The following is a 23,486-nucleotide window of genomic DNA, read 5'->3' on the forward strand; positions in this document are numbered from 1 at the left end:
TGGGTATTTGGGTTAATGGACAGGGGCGACCCAGTTCGAAATGGACTGGGTCGTAGGGAAGATTGGGCCATTTTTTTGGGCCTATGGCTTGAAATCGAAGAAGAGGCCCAATTCCGACTTTCTTTATATTTTCGCTCTCTTTTCTTCTTTTATTTCTCTAAAACTAAACTATAAAAATACTTAAACTATTATTAAGAATTAAATTAAGTTATAAAAGCGCAAATTAACTCCCAATAACAATTAACGCACAATTAAGTAATAATTAAGCATAAAATTGTATATTTGGACATTAAATGCTAAAAATGCAAACGATGCCTATTTTTGTAATTTTAATTTTTTGTAAAACAAATTTAATTACTAACAATTGTAGAATTAAATCCTACATGCGAAAGGCGATATATTTTTGTATTTTTTATTAATTTAGCAAATAAACATGCACAAACAAATACAAATAATTATTCAAAATATCACAAAAATGGCACACCAAGAAAAATTATTTTATTTTTGAATTTTTTGGGAGTAATTCTCATATAGGGCAAAAATCACGTGCTTACAGCTATATTGTTGGTATATTGTGATCCGCTAATCCAAGAGAATTGTGGGAGAAATTGGAGAACTCTATGTCTGAAGACTTCAAAGTTTTACTAGATATCGGAACAAAAAGTGTTCGATATAAAGTTTTAGATTGTCTCAGTGACATCTTACATTCGATGGGACATAACATTAATGAATATAAACTTATCACTGAAAATTTCAAGGCTTCAAAGGCTGCCAAAGAAGGAAGAGAAATATTCTTCGAAAGAAACATAATCGTTACTGAAGAAGAGCTATTATTGCGACAAAAGTAGAACCCTGAACAACAAATGGCATACAATGTGATTATAGACAGAATATCTTCGAACAGAGCGGGAGCTTTTTTTTGTTGATGGTCCTAGAGGAACAGGTAAAACTTTTTTATATCGTGCCTTATTAGCTACTGTGTGATCTAAAAGATTTATTGCTCTAGCAACAACAACCTCTGGAGTTGCGGCTTCGATTCTTCCAGGTGGCCGTACAGCTCATTCCCGTTTTAAAATTCCCATTGACATTGATGAAAACTTTAGTTGCAATATTAGCAAACAAAGTTCACTTGCCTGTTTGATTCAAGATGCAAATTAATTGTATGGGATGAAGTATCGATGGCAAAAAAGAAAATGATTGAAACTTTTGATCTACTTTTGAAAGATCTCTTGAATACTAATGTGCTTTTTGGTGGTAAAGTTGTTATCTTTGGTGGTGATTATAGACAAACTCTACCAGTAGTTCGAAACGGAAAAAGAGAGGATTTTATTCATGAGAGTTTATTATATTCTGACATTTGGCCCCGACTTGAAAAATTGCAACTGTCAGAAAACATGCGTGCAAAAACTGATCCGGTCTTTTGTGAATATTTGATGAGAATAGGAAATGGAAAAGAACCTCTTACTTCTGAAAACAAAATTGAAATTCCAAAATTATTTATTGTCCCTTATACTACTGAACAAGAATCTTTGAATGCATTATCTGAAACAACATTTCCAAACATGCATGCTTTCTTCTGTGATGTATCTTATGTAACTTTCCGTGTTATTTTGATGACGAAAAATGATTTTGTAAATGAAATAAATGATATGCTTATAGGCAAATTTCCAAAAGAAGCCAAAACCTTCGTTGCAATTGATGAAACATGTGAATCGAATGATCAAAGTCAGTATGAAGATTTTTTGCATTCTTTAAATCCTGTTGGTTTACCTCCTTATAGATTAACTTTGAAAGAAAATTGTCCAATTATATTACTGTCACACCTCCTTTTTGCGCGCCCGCCCCGAGGGGTTAAATGCGCGGGTGGGAGTTTTTCCAATTTAAGTGACAATATTCGAAATGGAATTATTTATTTAATTCAGAGTCGCCACTTGAGAAAGGTCTGGCTTTTGGTGTCCCAAGTCACCGGTTTATCTTGAATCCCAAATCGAGGAAATTTTCGACTTTTCCAAATGAAGTCTGCGAACCAGAAATTCTAAGTAAGGAATTCTGTTGACCCGAGGGAAGGTGTTAGGCACCCTCGAATCCCGTGGTTCTAGCACGGTCGCTTAAATTGTTATAATGGCTAAATATCTGATTTAAATACATGTTGTGACTTATGTGCTTTTATTAAGTTTAAACCGCTTTTATTATTATCATTTATTTTTATAGAATTGCAACGTCGTGAAAATGCATCTCGAACCACGTCACAATCAATGCACCCGTGGTCGTCGACACATTTTGACTCCGTTGAGATTCGGATTTGGGTCACATCAATGTGCACCCGTGTTTAAGAAGGTTAAATTATTAAAGGTGCGCCTAAAGCAACTAGCGTATTGTTATTTTGGGAAGGCCGTAAAATTCGCTAAACGGCCTGTCCCGAATTCTAAGTATTTTAATATATACATTTAGAGGGCCCCGCAGCTTGTGCATTTTTGTTTGTCGAGGCTCGTCTCATTTTTATTTAAAAGGATAAACCTACAGTGACTATATTTTCCTATTAAGTTCGTCTCTAAAATAAAAGAAAATCTCTTAATTAATTACATGCTAAAAACGTAACTTATTACTATCAATTTCTGATTAATTACTTATAAAGTAAGAAATCATGCCTTAACAAAAATACTTTGATAGAACATAAGGTTACATATGAGATTGATGAAATGCAATACTTAATCCGAATATTACATACGAAAAGATTTCTTGTTGAACTTAACTGAACTTATTTAGGCTGGATTAAAGGATAACTGGCAAAAATAAAATGTTTTAATTTGACAAAGAATCATGTATGAGTTAACGAAATATGATACTTAATCCGAACACTTCTCGAGTTGAACTTAACTAAACTTACGTGGACTAATCTTGACTAAAAAAAACTAAATGAAACAGGAATAATATTGTATAAGGTCGAAATATACATGCCCATATTAACAAACAAACTACCGAGCTAAAACACAACAGGATAAACTTAGTCGAATATCAGTACATGCTTTCGAACTGCTGAATTATAAACTAATCAATTTTCACAATGCCTGTTAATGTACTATGAATATTACAGCAAATGCTTGAACTTCTTCAACCTTTTTCATTTCATGCTTTCAAACTGTTTCAATTACATCAATATGGGACTTGAAATGTGTACCTGAAAATGCTGAATGTGCAAAGGAGAAGAAGAAGAAGATGTGGAAATCAGCAGCAAAAGAAACAGGACTAGCAATAGCAGCAGGACAGGGCAGCAGCAAAACAAAACGAACAGCAGAAAAGGCTCAAGTGCAGAAATGCAACTATGGCCAATAGAAAGAAATAGCCAAACGAGAGCACAACCCAGTGGAATAGAATCAAGAACTCCAAGCAGACCAAACCAGTAGTGAACCAATGGAAAACACTTGACTAAATAGACACAGCTGGAACTCCAAAGAATCAGAATTGATTTAACAAGTTGAACAACTGAAAAAGCCCAAATAACAACAGGAAGAAACAATTTCTGAAAGTTGATTGTATACTTGCTATCTCTTAACCTCCCTCTATCTGTGCAATCCTATCCTTTTTCAGCTCTTAAGGTTCAATTTTTTTTCCCTAATTCTGTATGTCTCCTTTTATAAGCCTCAGAACTAACAGCCTGTTTTCAGAATATCACAGTACCCCTCCCATGTGCCTTCCATTTCAATTCCAACTTTAGCTAATTAAGTATTAAACCCCATCAACATTCCCTGACAGATTTCACTTTTAAAAGGTTTAAATACTTCTTTAAACTAAAGCCAGGCATGGGCAGTATAATATATCTGACAGCATATGCTGTCAAATTGTTTAAAACTTAAAAGCCTTCTTATGCAGAAAAACAGGCTGTGCACAAGGCACATGAGGTGCACCAATGCACATGCTGTGCACGAGTGCACATGCCTTCCAATTCAGAATTTAAGCACTACTGATCCAATTCAACAGCTATAAGTAAACAAAACTGGTTCTTAATGGATCCAGGCAAATGTTCATCAGAAGCAAATCGATTTACTTTGTTCAGACAGTTGAAACTAATTGACGACATATGTCGACTCGACTATATTAGCATTAACATACACAATCGTAGCCAAAAATCAGACATTTAAACAGTATTGATACATGGTTTGAATTATACTGACTAAACAGAAATACCCTCGAGGAGTCAACTAATCAGTACAAATTTGAAAATCAGCTACTTGCACAACATACACATTATCAGAACAAATGGAAAGACTCACTCAAACAAACAGAAGTTCAGGCAAAGTGGACAAACCAAAGTTGGTAAAATTAAAACAAATATGAACAGACTTTTAAAACAAATCAACGGACTAAAACAAAAATAAGAAAAGCAGAACAAGACTCACCTCAAATCTTTGAAAAATCAAAACCTTGACTTGGATTTGGACCAACCTTTCTTAAGGCTGAATGGACTTTAAACGAAGTGTTTCTCAGATGAGAAACACTTTGATTAAAGTCCATTAGACCTTAATCTCTTCGGTTGAACCAGTGAAGGAGGAACAAAACTTTCAAACTTAGATCTGGGATTCAGGCTTCCCTGATCAGATTCGGACCAAACCAAGTATGGTTTGGTCACGGGGGGTCTGGGGAGTGTCTGGTATGAATTTGAAGCAGATCGGTGTAGATCAGGTTCCGACTCGAATCTTCAAATGAAGATTCGAGAAGGTGGGATAAGATTCGAACTACAGGGTTAATGGATTCATGTTCAGGAAGGCAAGGGGATTCTAGGGTGTTAAGGGGAAGGTCACCGGCATCCATGCCGCCGGCTTTCATGGCGAAAGTACGTAGGGGCGGCTAGGGTTTTAGGGCTGTTTGTTTGGGGACGAAGGTTGGGGTTTAGATAGGGGGGGCAGGGTAGGATTATGGCCTTATATAGTTAATGGGTGGATTGATCTCGACCGTTAGATCAATCTAGATCTACGGTCTGGATCTGATAGCTTAAGTGGAACGGTGTCGTTTCAAGGGTAAAGGGTTGGGGTCGGTCCGGGTGAGACGGGTCGGGTTTATTGATGGGTTATGGGGAATTGATCTTGGCCGTTGATCACTCTGAGATCAACGGCCCAGATCAGGCACGACTCAAACGACGTCGTTTGGACGTCCTGGGCATCAGGTGGCCTGGACCGGGCAGGCCTGGGTCTTGGGCTGTTTGTTTGGGCCAATTTTGTTAAAATTGGCCCAAGTCCGGAAGGGAAGGGGTCCTTTCTTTATTTTTTTTTATTTTTTTATTATTATTTTTTTATTTATTTCCTTTTTCTTATTTATTTTAAAACAAAACTAAGCCAAAAAATCAAATTAAAATTAAATACACACTCAATACAATTATTTGCACACACACTAAAATATTTCAAAACAGGTAAAGTCAAACCAAATAAAATCACGGACGAAGATGCCTATTCATGATTTTCTATTTAACGACCGGATTACGGTTCGAATTATGCAGGACACATATATTTTTTTTGAATTTTATTTTAATAAAGTAAATAAATAAAAATGGGCCGAAGTCACAAATAAATCAACAAGGTGCCGCACAGAAATCCAAAATTATACAGTAGGGCCAATTATTATTTTTATTTCTTTTTGGAGCGATTGTCGTGCGAAACAAAAATCACGTGCTCACAGCTGCCCCTCTTTGTTCGGAAACACGAAGGGTTTTCGTGCAAAGATAAAGTGAGCGTGTATGAGCGATTTTTGCCTATAGACCACTCCGTATGAAGCATTTTTTTTGAAAGATCTGACCGAATCTTGCTTCAAAGATTTCCTACATATCCTGGGCTAAACAGGAATCAGGTCAATGTAGTTCGGGAAGTTTTGGTAGCTGGGACTACCATAAGATTGCAATGCTTGCTGCTACTGCTGCTGCTGTTGTCACTGCTACGTTACTGACTGCCTTATTACAACCAAATGGAAATTGGAAACTGAGCTAACTACTTGTGTGTATGTCAACTGCTAGTTACAAGATTCCTATCTATGATTCTTTTACGACTTGATCTTGGGTCTTAGCTGATTCTGCTTGCAGACTCCGATCTGAATCTTGATTCTTGCAAGTTGCGGTGACTTGTTTAATCTCCGGGATACCGAATAAAATGTGACCGGCAGAGTTCAGGACCTTAGTCAAATGTTGGAGTCGATCTGCTTTCCCTTTACTCTGATATCTCGGGATATCTTCTTGTCTTTTTCTTCTTTGATTCCGAACTGAGATTTAACTCGTGGGTCATTTCGGTCTATGTGGCTCGAGGTCAGACCTGCGGGAGAAAACAAACAAACGAACGAAATTTTCTGCCCCAGTTTCACTAGGAAAATTTCATTAATTATTCACCAGGAAGTTCATAAAATTGATGAAAGAGGATATGCATGCTCAGTTCAGGGCTGGAGCCCTAACACCGGCTAGCTGGGGAGAGGTTCGGTTTGGGGTTTAAAACCCTAACGCCGATCAAAGGAAGAAATTCAGTTTAGGGTTTAAAACCCTAATGCTGATTGCATGGAAAAGCTCAGTTTAGGGTTTTAAAACCCTAATGCTGGCTGAAAGGAAAAAGTTCAGTTTAGGGTTTAAAACCCTAATGCTGACTAAAAGGAAAATTCAGTTTAGGGTTTAAAACCCTAATGCTGATTGCATGGAAAAGCTCAGTTTAGAGTTTAAAACTCTAATGCTGGCTGAAAGGAAAAAGTTCAGTTTAGGGTTTAAAACCCTAATGCTGACTAAAGGGAAAATTCAGTTTAGGGTTTAAAACCCTAATGCTGATTGCATGGAAAAGCTCAGTTTAGGGTTTAAAACCCTAATGCTGGCTGAATGGAAAAAGTTCAGTTTAGGGTTTAAAACCCTAATGCTGACTAAAAGGAAAATTCAGTTTAGGGTTTAAAACCCTAATGCTGACTAAAAGGAAAATTCAGTTTAGGGTTTAAAACCCTAATGCTGATTACATGGAAAAATTCAGTTTAGGGTTTAAAACCCTAATGCTGATTGCATGGAAAAGCTCAGTTTAGAGTTTAAAACTCTAATGCTGGCTGAAAGGAAAAAGTTCAGTTTAGGGTTTAAAACCCTAATGCTGACTAAAAGGAAAATTCAGTTTAGGGTTTAAAACCCTAATGCTGATTGCATGGAAAAGCTCAGTTTAGAGTTTAAAACTCTAATGCTGGCTGAAAGGAAAAAGTTCAGTTTAGGGTTTAAAACCCTAATGCTGACTAAAGGGAAAATTCAGTTTAGGGTTTAAAACCCTAATGCTGATTGCATGGAAAAGCTCAGTTTAGAGTTTAAAACTCTAATGCTGGCTGAAAGGAAAAAGTTCAGTTTAGGGTTTTAAAACCCTAATGCTGACTAAAGGGAAAATTCAGTTTAGGGTTTAAAACCCTAATGCTGATTGTATGGAAAAGCTCAGTTTAGAGTTTAAAACTCTAATGCTGGCTGAAAGGAAAAAGTTCAGTTTAGGGTTTAAAACCCTAATGCTGACTAAAAGGAAAATTCAGTTTAGGGTTTAAAACCCTAATGCTGATTAAAAGGAAAATTCAGTTTAGGGTTTAAAACCCTAATGCTGATTGCATGGAAAAGCTCAGTTTAGAGTTTAAAACTCTAATGCTGGCTGAAAGGAAAAGTTCAGTTTAGGGTTTAAAACCCTAATGCTGACTAAAAGGAAAATTCAGTTTAGGGTTTAAAACCCTAATGCTGATTAAAAGGAAAATTCAGTTTAGGGTTTAAAACCCTAATGCTGATTGCATGGAAAAGCTCAGTTTAGAGTTTAAAACTCTAATGTTGGCTGAAAGGAAAAAGTTCAGTTTAGGGTTTAAAACCCTAATGCTGACTAAAAGGAAAATTCAGTTTAGGGTTTAAAACCCTAATGCTGATTAAAAGGAAAATTCAGTTTAGGGTTTAAAACCCTAATGCTGATTGCATGGAAAAGCTCAGTTTAGAGTTTAAAACTCTAATGCTGGCTGAAAGGGAAAAGTTCAGTTTAGGGTTTAAAACCCTAATGCTGACTAAAAGGAAAATTCAGTTTAGGGTTTAAAACCCTAATGCTGATTGGCTGGGGATAAAGCTCGAGAATACTACACGATCTATTTTTGAGTTTTCTTGTTTTAATAGAAGATAAAAGGGAGTTTTGCGGGAACTTACCTTTTGAGTGAATTCCTTATTGCCAAAATATTTCGTGTACCCGTGTACCTTCTTCTTTGGGCGACACCTGCTTCTTGCACGGTTGTCTTGGATTAAAACCTGTTTCAACTTCTCAGACAAAGAACAACTGTTAGTTCGGAAATGACGGTCGGTTCGGTGACCTTGATTGTTCTCAATTGCTTCGTTGCGTCTTTACTTCTGTTGCGAAGTTCCGCCATTGATTCGATTCGAATGGCGAAACCTTTAGACTACACAGGCTTGTATTTCCGGATTCTGTGATGACTTGCTTCGTAAGGAAGCTCTGTACAACAAAGGAAGCTCTGTGGGGAATATTTTCAAAGTGGATTCTTTGTGTGGATTTTTGTACAATGGGGCTGGGGATTTATTTCAAAAATGAGTTTCCCAGGGTTTGTTGGGGTAAGCTTGTTGGGGAATATTTACAAAAAGACTCGCTGGGGATGTGCTGATGAAATTCCAATGGGGATTTTTTTTTATTTTTTTATACTGGGGAGACTTTGTGGGAGATTGTACAAAAGAGAAACTCTGTGGGGTTCTGTACAGGGGGAGACTCTGTGGGGATTTGTCCGAAGGTGGACTTGCTGGGGGAGATTTCAAGATTTCTCTCTTTTTCTTTACTCCGGGACACCATCAAACGTCATGATTCATCATGCTTGGGCAATCATATCAATGAGATGAGGCGCTTTCCTTCATGAGACGGGATTCCGTGCAAACAAACCATGCCACATGTCCTTTCCGGTGTGTCCTGAACTCGGGGTTAAAATGCAAAAGGGATTCGAAAAGAAACAAAGAAAGGGGAAAATAAATCAGAAAAGGAACACCTTTCTCGGGACGAGGAAAACTTATCTGAGGAAGATAACGCTGGCTTTAAATGACATGACATGCTCTTTGGACTGGACGTCTGACCTTCTAAGAGCTTGCGTTTTCCTGAACCAGAACGGATCTGTGATTCCAAACTGGTGGTACTCTGCCGAAACTTTCTTGGAATGGAGTCATTCTTTTCGGCCAACAGCGCCCTTTTGCGGGTTTTCGCTGGCTGACCTCTCTCATTTCTCTTCCTGTCATCGCTTGATAGCACTCTTTGCGAGTTTTTACTAAACAAGCTCTCTCATTTTGGTTTCTCTACTCCCGTCGCCTCGTGGTGCCCGAAGGTTTTCACCGCCGAGACTCTCTCATTTTATCTTTCTCAATTCAGAGTGTGCTGGTCTCCATTTGTGACGCTTATTGGTCCCCCGCCATATTTGGTAATTGATTTGAAGGCTTGTGCTTGGTAAAGAAAAGGTAGATGATACTAACTTCTAAACTGCTCGACGTGCCCCGGTTTCAATTTCAGGGTGAATGGGATTTTATTGTTGGTGTGACTGAACCTCAGGGAGAGGCTACCTACGTATCCTTTCGGAATCAAGTCAAACGTAGTTCAGGCCTCAATCAATGTTTTGTTTTGTTTTTTTTTTTTGTTTTTTTTTTTGTAAACGACTCAGAAGTTGGTAGGGAGAATTGGGTAGTGTTTGGGGAGTAGTGGGGAATAAAACCTTCGCCATTTTCAAGCGTGTCAGGACCACTTGGAGTATGATCTAGACGTAGTATCTCATGACTGCATCTGCATTTACTGCTGTGTCGGGGTCATTTCCTTCGATATCACCCAAATACAATGCTCCTCTCGGCAATATCTTCCTTACGATGTATGGGCCTTTCCAATTTGGGGCAAACTTTCCTTTTGCTTCTTCATGATGCGGCAAAATATGCCTTAGTACCAGCTGACCTACTTCGAAATTCCGGGGTCGGACTTTCTTGTTGTAAGCACGGGCCATCCTTCGTTGGTATAACTGTCTGTGACAAACTGCGGCCATCCGCTTTTCATCAATCAACGTCAATTGCTCCAGTCGAGCCTTGACCTACTCGCTGTCTTCGATTTCTGCTTCGACAATGATTCGAAGCGAAGGAATCTCTACCTCTGCCGGTATTACAGCCTCGGTCCCATAAACCAAAAGATAAGGAGTCGCTCCCACCGATGTGCGTACCGTAGTGCGGTACCCCAATAATGCAAAAGGTAACTGCTCATGCCACTGTCGGGAACTTTGGATCGTTTTCCTCAAAATCTTCTTGATGTTTTTATTTGCAGCTTCCACAGCACCATTGGCTTTTGGCCGATAAGGAGTGGAATTCCTATGCGTTATCTTGAATTGCTCGCATACATCTCCCATCAAGTGACTGTTCAAGTTTGCTGCGTTATCTGTAATGATAGTCGCAGGAATACCGAAGCGACAGATAAGATTTGAGTGTACAAAATCCACCACAGCTTTCTTGGTGACCGACTTGAGAGTGACAGCTTCTACCCATTTTGTGAAATAATCGATGGCAACCAGTATAAACCTGTGTCCATTCGAAGCCTTTGGTTCAATTGGTCCAATGACGTCCATGCCCCAAGCGACAAATGGCCAAGGTGCGGACATGGGGTGCAGTTCCGTGGGAGGTGCATGAATCAAGTTACCGTGCACCTGACACTGATGACACTTCCGAACAAAGCTAAAGCAATCCTTTTCCATGGTCATCCAGTAATAACCTGCTCTAAGGATCTTCTTCGCTAAGACATACCCGTTCATGTGAGGTCCGCACACACCTGCGTGTACTTCGTGCATGATCTTTCTCGCTTCCTCGATATCGACACATCTTAGGAGATTGAGGTCCGGAGTCCTCTTATATAACAATTCACCGCTCAAAAAGAAACCACTTGCATGTCGCCTAATGGTCCTCTTTTGATCTCCAGTAGCGTGCTCGGGGTATTCTTGTGTCTTCAGGAATTTCTTGATGTCATGGTACCAAGGCTGCGTATTTGATCCCGCCTCGATTACACTGCAGTAACCGTGTCTTTCCTTGATTTGGATTTCCAAAGGATCGACGTGGGCGTTGCCCGGGTAGGGTAGCATAGAAGCCAGAGTAGCAAGTGCATCTGCCAGTTCATTGTGACACCTCGGAATATACCTGAACTCTATTGAGGTAAAGCGCTTGCTGAGGTCCTCCACATGTTGTCGGTATGGGATAAGTTTGACATCCCGAGTTTCCCATTCGCCTTGAACTTGTCGGATGATCAGGTCAGAATCTCCCATAATCAGTAAGTCTTCGACATCCTGATCGATTGCCATATGCATGCCCATAATGCAGGCTTCATACTCAGCTGTATTGTTTGTGCAAAAGAAACGCAGTCTAGCTGTGGCGGGATAATGCTGACCGGAAGGCGAGATCAAAATTGCCCCAATCCCTACACCCTTGGCGTTCACGGCTCCGTCAAAGAACATCTTCCAAACATGAGCTTCCTCCGAGATCACTTCTACGGTGTTTACTTCTTCATCTGGGAAGTAGGTATCCAATGGCTGGTATTCCTCATCGACCGGGTTTTCGGCCAAATGATCTGCTAACGCCTGGGCTTTCATTGCCGTGCGAGTGACATAAACTATGTCGAATTCCGTAAGCAAGATTTGCCATTTAGCCAGTCTCCCAGTAGGCATTGGTTTCTGAAATATATACTTCAAAGGATCCAACCTGCTTATGAGGAATGTAGTGTGGGCTTGGAGATAATGTCTCAGCTTTTGTGCAACCCATGTGAGAGCGCAGCATGTCCTTTCCAGCAGAGTGTATTTGACCTCGTAACCGGTGAATTTCTTGCTCAAGTAGTAGATTGCTTGCTCCTTCTTTCCGGTTACGTCGTGTTGTCCGAGGACGCAACCGAAAGAGTTCTCCAAGACTGTCAGATACAAGAAAAGTGGCCTCCCTGGTTCTGGAGGGACCAAGACTGGGGGATTCGAAAGGTACTCTTTGACTTTATCAAAGGCTTCTTGACACTCCGTTGTCCACTTAATCGCCGCATCTTTTCTTAACAACTTGAATATGGGCTCACACGTGCTTGTCAGCTGGGCAATAAACCGACTGATGTAGTTCAGCCTGCCCAAAAGACTCATCACGTCTTTCTTCGTTCTTGGGGGAGGTAGATCTTTGATAGATTTTATCTTAGTCGGATCTAGCTCGATACCTCTCCTGCTTACGATGAAACCCAAAAGTTTACCCGACGGAACTCCGAAAGCGCATTTGGCTGGATTTAGCTTCAAGTCATACTTCCTTAGCCTCTCGAAGAATTTCCTCAAGTCTTGGATGTGATTATCCTGCGTCCTGGACTTGACTATCACATCGTCCACGTACACCTCTATTTCCTGGTGCATCATGTCATGGAAAATGGCAGTCATGGCCCTCATGTAAGTAGCCCCAGCATTCTTCAGACCAAATGGCATGACCCGGTAACAGTAGGTGCCCCAAGGCGTGGTGAAGGCAGTTTTCTCGGCGTCCTCTTCATCCATCAGTACCTGATGATACCCGACATAACAATCTACAAAAGACTGTATTTCGTGCTTGGCGCAATTATCAACAAGGATGTGGATGTTGGGCAGCGGGAAATTATCCTTAGGACTTGCTCTGTTCAAATCTCGGTAATCTACACATACTCGAGTTTTCCCGTCCTTTTTTGGTACTGGAACCACATTCGCCAACCATGTTGTATATTGGACTACCCGAATCACTCCCGTTTTTAGTTGTTTGGTGATCTCCTCTTTAATCTTGTCGCTGACCTCAGTTTTGAACTTTCGTTGCTTTTGTTGAACCGGAGGACAGTCAGGATGAATCGGCAATTTATGAACCACCAGATCAACACCTAGTCCCGGCATGTCATCATATGACCAAGCAAACACGTCTTTGAATTCAAAAAGAAGTTGAATTATCGCCTCTCGCGTTTTCTTGTCCGTGTGAATGCTTATCTTGGTCTCCCGGATTTCTTCCGGGGTTCCTAAATTTACCGGTTCAGTGTCATTCAGATTTGGCTTAGGTTTATTCTCGAAATATTCCAACTCTCGGTTTATCTCCCTAAAAGCCTCTTCCGCATCATATTCTGGTTCTGGGTTCATTAATTCGCAGTTAAATAACTCATTGTGATCTGGGCGTGAAGTCCGCAAGCATGTCATATTTAAAGCCGCATTATTAGGACTGAAAAGGAAGATAAGAGGAAAAGTAATAAAAATCAGAACAAAAGAAAGAATAGGAAAGCAATGGTGATTTTTTTTTGTATATTTTCTTTGGAAAATTGGAAGACAACAATGTTTACAACTAGGAGTTAAAAACAACAATTGAAAAGAAGGAAACGTTCAAGTTATGTCCCGGAGACAACTTGTGATACAGGAAAGGTGGCAGGACAGGTCTACCCGGACTTCCGTCTAGTTGGGAATGGCGTGATCTCCCAGTTTTGGAGTTTGGCGTTTGGCCCCATGTACATCATCTCAGCAGTGCTCGTGCCTTCGCCTGGTTGAACCATGTGGACCTCGTAGAGCATTTCCCTCATTGCCCCACATATTTCCTCGATTTCCTCAGCTGTGAAGACCTCATCATCTTCTTCTTCAGCGTACCTTGGCCTGACGAAAGTCGCATATAAATCCGGCAGTGGTTGAGGCAACTTCCAGCCCTCATTTCTCCTTTTCTTTGCCCATTTTTCGTCTGCTGGAGTAGGTTTGAAACCTAGTCCAAAAGGTTTCTTGATGACTGGCAAAGTAATGGGTTCTGTTATTCCCTGAAGGGTTCGTCCAAGTCCCTTCCCTGGCCTAAATCCGTGCCGGATCATCTCTTTGGCCACCATGACCGAGGCGTTAGACAAGAAAGGCTGGGGGCAAGGTACTCCCTCTTCGTGCTGCTCTGCCAGTACCACCTCGAAAGCTTGATAGACCGTATGTTCGCTCCCTTCTCTCGGTTCAAGATACGGGATGGATGGGTCCCGATAAATGGCATGTTCGTCTTCCCCATGGACCACGATCTCTTGGTCTTCGTACTCGAACCTCACCATCTGGTGAAGAGTGGAAGGCACGGCTCCTGCCGCATGGATCCAAGGTCTGCCGAGGAGAAAATTGTAGGATGTGTCCATGTCGATCACCTGGAAGATTACTCGAAATTCGACTGGTCCTATGACCAACAACAGGTCTATTTCTCCCATTGTATCTCTCTTGATGCCGTCGAAAGCTCTCACGCAGACAGTGTTGGGTCGGATTCTTCCTGCCCCAATTTCCATTCTTTGTAGCGTGGAGAGCGGGCAAATGTCAACACCTGATCCCCCATCCAGCATTACCCGCTTGACGTAGTAGTCCTCGCATTTAACTGTTAAGTGCAAGGCCTTGTTGTGTGCTGCTCCTTCCGGGGGTAAATCATTCTTGCTGAAAGAGATTTGGTTGACGGCGAAGAATCTTTCTGTCATCCGCTCTAGTTGCTCCGCCGAGGTTTCGACCGGTACATATGCTTCATTCAGGGTTTTCAGCAGGATCTTTTGATGCTCGGTTGACCTCATTAATAATGACAGCATGGATACTTGCTCAGGGTGCTTGCGCAGCTGATCTATCACTTCGTAATCCGGCATCTTCATTTGTTGGAAGAACACTTCCGCTTCTTCAACACTCACAGGCTTCTTTGGAGGGAAGCGCCTTTGTGTGGCGTTGTTCAGTTCTTGGGTATTTGAGTACCCTCCAACGAAAGTATTTTCTGGAAGTTCTTCCATGACCTCCTTACCTTTGTACATTACCAAAGTCTTTTGATAATTCCACGGCACTGTGGACGGGTTGGTCATCGGCTTTTGTGGCACGCGTCTGATAACCACTGGCTCATTCAGCCGAGGTGGTTGAATCGTCCCCCGGACCACATAGGCCCCTTTCGGCACGTACATAGGCTTTGTCTTTTTGATCCCGAAGTTCTGCGTCTTCTCGGCTTGACCTCGCGGTATGTAAAGAATTCCACCCTTTGCTGGTACTACTTCCTTCTCTACCTTCTTTTCAGGCTTGCTCTTTACAACCTTGGCCTCCTCCCCCTTTTCTGATTTCTGGTCTATTTCAGGCCTCTTCCCTGTGTCGACAATGGCAATTATGGCTTTCAAAGCAGGGTCGAACTCTTTGTCTTCACAAATCATGCCGATCAGCGGCCCATTATTGTGAGCGGGCAATGGATTGTTAGTCACATTTGGGATCTCTTCGTCCCTTAGCACTATTTTCCCCTGCTCTATCAAATTTTCGACCACTCTTTTCAATGACCAGCAGTCGTTTGTATCATGTCCCTCGGCCCCTGAATGATAGGCGCATCTGACTCCGGCTTTGTAAGAAGGAGATGTCGGGTTTTGCCTCGTTTGGGGAATTGGTTGCAAGAAACCCAACTGGACTAGCTTAGGGAACAATGTAGAGTATTGTTCACCGATGGGCGTGAAAGTCCGCCGTCGAGGTGGCTCCTGGGGGCGGTAGTTATTCTGCGGGGGTTGTGGGTTATAGTGGTTGCGGTAAGGAGGCTGATTTCTGGGAGGTGGAGCTGGGCCTCGGTTGGCTTGTTGTGGTGGATGGTTATAAGGTTGGGCATTCATGACCATATAAGGTTGATGAGCATATGCCAAATTTGAGTGGGGGTAGTAGTGTTGTGGGGCTCTTTCCGGAAAATGGGGCCTGGGATGACGATACTCCCTTGCTTCAGAGGCTGCCATAGTCGTTTCTTCTTTCTTCTTCCCCCTTGTCGTTCCTCCAGACCCGCTTTGGACGGCCTGGGAAGTTGCCCTTATGGCTGCTTGACTCAGAATCCTACCCGTTTTCAAACCATTTTCCACCATCTCTCCAATCTTGATCGCTTCCGCGAATGGCTTACCCATGGCCGACATCATGTTTTGGAAATAGTCAGACTCTTGAGCCTGGAGAAAGGTAGTGACCATTTCCACTTCATCCATGGGAGGCTTCACTCTCGACGCCTGTTCACGCCACTTAATAGCATACTCTCTAAAGCTTTCCGAAGGCTTCTTCTTCAAATTCGACAGAGAGTTTCGGTCTGGCGCAATGTCGATGTTATACTGGAATTGTTTTACAAAATCTCTGGCGAGATCATCCCATATATGCCATCGGGACATTTCCTGATCCATATACCATTCCGAAGCTATCCCTACTAGACTTTCCCCAAAGTATGCCATTAGCAGTTCTTCTTTTCCGCCGGCTCCCCGCAATTGGTTGCAGTATTTCTTAAGATGTGCAATGGGGTCACCGTGCCCATCGTATTTCTCAAACTTGGGGGTCTTGAAACCCGTTGGCAGGTGCACGTGAGGAAACATGCACAGGTCGGCGTAAGAGACGCTCTTTTGCCCGCTTAATCCTTGAATATTCTTCAGACTTTGTTCAAGGCTTCTCATCCTTTTGGCAATCTCATTTTGTTCTACAACTCTGGGGTTCTGATCCTGTCCTGGTGCGAGCTCGCACAGAGGCGGTAGAGGATTAGTACTGGTAGCGAACATAGTTGGTTCCATTGAGAACGATGGTGCTTGGAATGTAAAAGAGGATGAGTCAAAGCTTGGCTTGTACGTGGCAAGCTGTGCCGTAACTGGGCAAGGCGATGCAGTAAAGATGTTCATGCTTGCATCAGTGGCCGAAATTCGGGGATGAGGCTCAGAAGGTGATCCTGCGGAGAAGGCGGAGGTGGCTGGGTACCCGAATGGGGTAGCAGGGTAATTTATGGGGACATTAGAAGTCCCACCTGACCTGGAGAATAATTCAGGGAATCCGGGGACGACACTTGGCGGCTCTTTCCCATTGTTCCAGTCATCCAGCATTTCCAACATGCGGAGCCGTAGGATTCTATTTTCTTCCGCAGTTGCGGATTCAGGCGTGAGGACGGCTGAGATTGAGCTCTCCTCAGAGACGGGGACTGTTTGCAATGGAATTTCCGAAGACATTTCCACACTTCCTTTTGACCTGGTGAAGTAAGTGTGAGTACTGCTTCTGGTCCTAACAACAGGTAGTTGAACACCTCTCCTTGACCTCGTGAAGTATGAGTGCGAGGCCAGACTTTCACCAAACCAACCGTCTTTTCAAAAACCCTAAAAAAATGCTCAATGACAAACGCACGGTTAATTTGCAGCAAATAACAGATAGTTAATCTCACGTTGGGCATGATGCACCTATACAGTTAAGTGGATTACTATATGTTTGCTATGAGAGCACGCGTCATTCCGACATTTTTTCCTCTTATTAGTTTTTCCCCTTTTTCTTTTCTTTTCTTTCTCTCTTTTGTTTTCCTTTTATTTTATTTATTATTATTTTTTATTTTGCAGTAAAAGAAATGTGACCGGATCCGATGAGGATTGCCTACGTATCACGATGCCTACGTGAATCAGATCATTACGTAGTTCGAAAAACACAAATGATCGTAAAAGAAACAACCTTTTTATTGTTGAAGCAGTCTATTACAAACTACATTTTGCAAAAGAAAAAGCAAACTTTGAAAATAAACCTAGACTCAAAAATAGACTAAAAATCACCCCGATGGAAAAACAAACAGGAGATGCTAAGATACAGGCTTGAACTATGAGTGCATTATGGTTTTGAAAATTGGTGTCCGCGGGGCATCGTTCGGCCTTGCCGCGGTCCTAGGTGTGAGATCCCTCTCAAGTTGCTCCAGCTCATGCATAGTCTGCTTGACATAACCCATTACTGCCGAGAGGACGGTAACGCTGGACATGTTCTCACATCGTAGACATCGTCTGGTGATGGCATGGGCAATGGCCTTGATCCTATCTCTGGTTCGCTTCCTTTCTATGAGTAGGCGTTTTATCTGATCGCTACATATCTCGAATACCTGAGTATCCTGTATATACTGATGCTTCAATCGCCGTACTTCCAACTTCATCTGGGCTATTGAGTCATACCAGTATCTGCTCTTAATTTGGAAATCCCTGGCCTGCTTAACTGCTTTAAACTCAAGTGTAGCCATCTCCCTCTTTATTTTGGAAACAGCCTTCTCGTGGTCACGTTTCAATTGGTTCAAACATCGGCGATGCTTATCTACTCTTGTTTCCCACCGTGCCTTGAACTCTGTCATGACCTTTTCGGATTCTTCTAACCTGTCTCGCCATTCCGTGATCTCTCTTTTCAAACCCTTTATCAACCGCTGGTCTGATTGACTTCTGGGTTGCTCATCAAGAGACAATCTCAATTTTTGGACTTGGGCCTTAAGTTCTTCATTCTCTTGGATCAACCTATTCTTTTCGCTTCGATCCGCCGCGATTTGTACGCTGTTATCGAATTTCAGACTATCCATTTGTAGCTTCAAATCGCCAATCTCTGCCCGATAACCCTTCTCTTTTGCTAACCAGTTCCATTGCCCTTGGGATGATTCTACGAAATCTTTGAGATGCGGCCTCTTAGCCGGTCTTTCGTAAGACAGGCTACCTCTAAACCAAGCGTGATATCCTGGGGCGACTTCCCCTTTTGCCGTATCGATCACACAAGTGTTTGCTGTCAGATGTTGGCATTCACTCCAGATTTGGCGAACTTCTTCTTCAGGGAAATGACCGTTCGGACTGATTTCAATCACTTGGGTACTCAAATCTTCATCTTTCGGTACCACTTGGTACCTCCCAAGTTGCCTCAAAACCCGATACGGTGCATAGGGTTGGATACTTTTCAGTCCCATCAACAGAAAGTGAGGCCGGGTTGCCGGCATGTATATGATTTCCTCGATAGGTGACCATCCGAGCGTCCATTGGATTTGGCTGGCGGTGAGAGTTCGGAGAAATGAGGTCCATGATGTGACTCCCTCAGGTAAATTGAGCCCTTTGATTCTCGTGTAGAATTCTCCAATACAAGTTTTCTCTGGCGAACCATAACCCAAAAGTGAGGAGCGATGACATAAATGATCGGTCATCCACACTTGCAACAGTAGGTTACATCCTTCGAAAAAGTCACCCCTGGCTCGACAAACAGTGAGAGCCCGGAAAATGTCAGCCATAATCATAGGCGCCAGAGTACTTTTATCTTGGGTAAGCAAAGTACTGACAACCCCAGTTATTCTTAGATCGATGTGGCCGTCCTTCCTTGGGAACACTATAAGACCTAAGAAGGCCGTCATGAAAGCCAACTGCCTGTGTTCGTCCCATTTTTGTCGGTTGCCTTTACTACATAGTTTGAAATCCGGCTTATTGAACCCGCCCTCATGACCGTATCTAGCATACATGAGATGGAGACTGCAGAAACCTTTGGCAAGATCTGGATGGTGAAATGTTCGGGGTATTTTCAGAAAATCCAAAAATCGGTGTACCGTGACGGCCCTAGGTGCAATCAAGTACTTGAACCTTAACGGAGCTTCATCACCCCCAATGTATCCCGCTATTTCCTCCAACGTCGGGGTGAGTTCGAAGTCTGAAAAATGGAATACATTGTGCGCCGAATCCCAGTAAGTGACCAATGATCTGATAATATCACCCCGAGGCTGAATGTCTAGTAAATCCGGGAGATTTTTCAGATATTTCCTCACTTTGCCTTGCCCTTCTTTGCCTAAGTCGTTCCACCATAATCGCAACTCAAAAGGGATCTTGGTCATTATTGAAAACGATTCATTTTGTATCGTGCTCATCCTGCACATTTATTTAAGGCGATAAACTTTATTAGACTCAAAAATTAAAATTATCTAGATTTTTTTTTTAATAAAAACGGGAGGTTGGACCCGCCGAGGGTTGCCTACGTATCTCACCCCGTGCGAGAATCAAACCGGCGTAGTTCGGTCATATCGTGAATAGAGAAAATCAAATAAACCTAGCAATCAAGAATAAGTATTATTTTTGGAGAAAGATAAATACTAAAAAAAAGTATTTTTTTTTTGCTTTTTTGCAATATTTGGACTATTAGTCCGAATTTATAAAAAGGGTACTACAAAAGAGACAACACATTTTTAAATTTTTTTTTAAAAAATAAATACCCCTTTTTTCTTTTTCTTTTTTTAAAAAAAGAAAAGAACAATTTTTATATGTTTTTTTAATGAATCAAACTAAAAGACAACTTTTGGTTTTATATTTTTTTTTTTTTTAGAAAAATTCCGACGAGGTTTCGACACTACTTGGACATTGGTTTCATTTTTCCAAAATAAGTAATTATCTCCCTACGCTGCTATTTATCTTTTTTTTTTTTTTAGAAACCGGTCAGCATGCGGAACCGAAGCAAATAAATGCGCAAAACAAATAGGATGCAGCAGGGTGGTCTTTTCATTTCAGGTTGCTTGTCCTAGACGGACCCAACCCCTGTGTTGAGCCCCCTAAGTCAAATGCAACATGATGCAAATAAGCGTTCCTACTAGGGATCCGGCATGAAGTCGAGTTATACTAGGTTTAAACCTTGGTATTTGTTCTAGACTGTGTACCCGAGCGGACAACTCGAGTCGAGGAGGGGCAACTTACCGGGAACCAAAAGGCCGTCCGGCTTCGTAACTTATCCGTCCTCTTTCTTATTTCGGGCATTGACACTAACAGAATAGGGAGTCTCGACCAGCGAGCTTCTCCCCGGAGGTAAGAAGAGAAGGGTTTCGGCACAGTTTATATACAGTTCAGATAATATCAAAGCGGTAAAAGACAACATTTAGCACGTTATGCAAAAAACATGTAATAAAGATCAGATAATAAAGCCAAATATAACAATTATTCTAAGCTCGAATTCTTGAACCCTGAACCAGTGGTTCTGGGTTATGTAGTCCCCAGCGGAGTCGCTAGAGCTGTCACACCTCCTTTTTGCGCGCCCGCCCCGAGGGGTTAAATGCGCGGGTGGGAGTTTTTCCAATTTAAGTGACAATATTTGAAATGGGATTATTTATTTAATTCAGAGTCGCCACTTGAGAAAGGTTTGGCTTTTGGTGTCCCAAGTCACCGGTTTATCTTGAATCCCAAATCGAGGAAATTTTCGACTTTTCCAAATGAAGTCTGCGAACCAGAAATTCTAAGTAAGGAATTCTGTTGACCCGAGGGAAGGTGTTAGGCACCCTCGAATCCCGTGGTTCTAGCACGGTCGCTTAAATTGTTATAATGGCTAAATATCTGATTCAAATACATGTTGTGTCTTATGTACTTTTATTAAGTTTTAAACCGCTTTTATTATTATCATTTATTTTCATAGAATTGCAACGTCGTGAAAATGCATCTCAAACCACGTCACAGTCAATGCACCCGTAGTTGTTAACACATTTTGACTCTGTTGAGACTTGGATTTGGGTCACATCAATGTGCACCCGAATTTAAGAATATAATTTACTTAAAGTCGCGCTTAAAGAATCTAAACGCGTTATTATCTTTGAGGGAGGCAGTGGAATTCACTAAAATCGTCCCTCCCAAACTCTAGATATTTATCATTGTCAATTATTGAGGGCCCCGCAATTTGTATTTTTGTTTGGCGAGGCTCGTCTCATTATTTTAGAAGGGCATCCTACAGTGACTACATTTCTATTATTTCATTTTCAGAGATAGAAGAACGAAGAATAATATGCTAGTTGAAGTATATGTTTTGGCCTAAATTGAACTCCTATCAATTTCTGATTAATTACTTATAAAGTAAGAAATCATGCCTTAACGAAAATACTTTGATAGAACATAAGGTTACATATGAGATTGATGAAATGCAATACTTAATCCGAATATTACATACGAAAAGATTTCTTGTTGAACTTAACTGAACTTATTTAGGCTGGATTAAAGGATAACTGGCAAAAATAAAATGTTTTAATTTGACAAAGAATCATGTATGAGTTAACGAAATATGATACTTAATCCGAACACTTCTCGAGTTGAACTTAACTAAACTTACGTGGACTAATCTTGACTAAAAAAAACTAAATGAAACAGGAATAATATTGTATAAGGTCGAAATATACATGCCCATATTAACAAACAAACTACCGAGCTAAAACACAACAGGATAAACTTAGTCGAATATCAGTACATGCTTTCAAACTGCTGGATTATAAACTAATCAATTTTCACAAGCCTGTTAATGTACTATGAATATTACAGCAAATGCTTGAACTTCTTCAACCTTTTTCATTTCATGCTTTCAAACTGTTTCAATTACATCAATATGGGACTTGAAATGTGTACCTGAAAATGCTGAATGTGCAAAGGAGAAGAAGAAGAAGATGTGGAAATCAGCAGCAAAAGAAACAGGACTAGCAATAGCAGCAGGACAGGGCAGCAGCAAAACAAAACGAACAGCAGAAAAGGCTCAAGTGCACAGAAATGCAACTATGGCCGATAGAAAGAAGCAGCCAAATGACAGCAACACCCAGTGGAGTAGAATCAGAACTCTAAGCAAAACAAAACAGTAGTAACCAATGAAAGGCACTCGACTAATAGACACAACTGGAACTCCAAAGAATCAGAATTGATTTAACAAGTTGAACAACTGAAAAAGCCCAAATAACAACAGGAAGAAACAGTTTCTGAAAGTTGATTGTATACTTGCTATCTCTTAACCTCCCTCTATCTGTGCAATCCTATCCTTTTTCAGCTCTTAAGGTTCAATTTTTTTTCCCCTAATTCTGTATGTCTCCTTTTATAAGCCTCAGAACTAACAGCCTGTTTTCAGAATATCACAGTACCCCTCCCATGTGCCTTCCATTTCAATTCCAACTTTAGCTAATTAAGTATTAAACCCCATCAACATTCCCTGACAGATTTCACTTTTAAAAGGTTTAAATACTTCTTTAAACTAAAGCCAGGCATGGGCAGTATAATATATCTGGCAGCATATGCTGTCAAATTGTTTAAAACTTAAAAGCATTCTTATGCAGAAAAACAGGCTGTGCACAAGGCACATGAGGTGCACCAATGCACATGCTGTGCACGAGTGCACATGCCTTCCAATTCAGAATTTAAGCACTACTGATCCAATTCAACAGCTATAAGTAAACAAAACTGGTTCTTAATGGATCCAGGCAAATGTTCATCAGAAGCAAATCGATTTACTTTGTTCAGACAGTTGAAACTAATTGACGACATATGTCGACTCGACTATATTAGCATTAACATACACAATCGTAGCAAAAAATCAGACATTTAAACAGTATTGATACATGGTTTGAATTATACTGACTAAACAGAAATACCCTCGAGGAGTCAACTAATCAGTACAAATTTGAAAATCAGCTACTTGCACAACATACACATTATCAGAACAAATGGAAAGACTCACTCAAACAAACAGAAGTTCAGGCAAAGTGGACAAACCAAAGTTGGTAAAATTAAAACAAATATGAACAGACTTTTAAAACAAATCAACGGACTAAAACAAAAATAAGAAAAGAAGAACAAGACTCACCTCAAATCTTTGAAAAATCAAAACCTTGACTTGGATTTGGACCAACCTTTCTTAAGGCTGAATGGACTTTAAACGAAGTGTTTCTCAGATGAGAAACACTTTGATTAAAGTCCATTAGACCTTAATCTCTTCGGTTGAACCAGTGA

The 23,486-nt window shown here is 41.1% G+C and overlaps 1 protein-coding gene across 1 annotated transcript; it reads left to right on the plus strand.

The window, feature by feature from the left end:
* The first annotated feature begins 1,178 nt into the window (after positions 1–1,178).
* LOC104236103 (uncharacterized) lies at positions 1,179–22,348 on the plus strand. The gene is made up of 2 exons (XM_070145772.1): positions 1,179–1,760; positions 22,145–22,348. The coding sequence occupies exons 1-2, from the start codon at positions 1,179–1,181 to the stop codon at positions 22,346–22,348; spliced, it is 786 nt and encodes a 261-aa protein (XP_070001873.1).
* The last annotated feature ends 1,138 nt before the right edge of the window (positions 22,349–23,486 follow it).

Source organism: Nicotiana sylvestris, chromosome 5 (assembly GCF_000393655.2).
Source record: "Nicotiana sylvestris chromosome 5, ASM39365v2, whole genome shotgun sequence".
NCBI classification, from domain to species: Eukaryota; Viridiplantae; Streptophyta; class Magnoliopsida; order Solanales; family Solanaceae; genus Nicotiana; species Nicotiana sylvestris.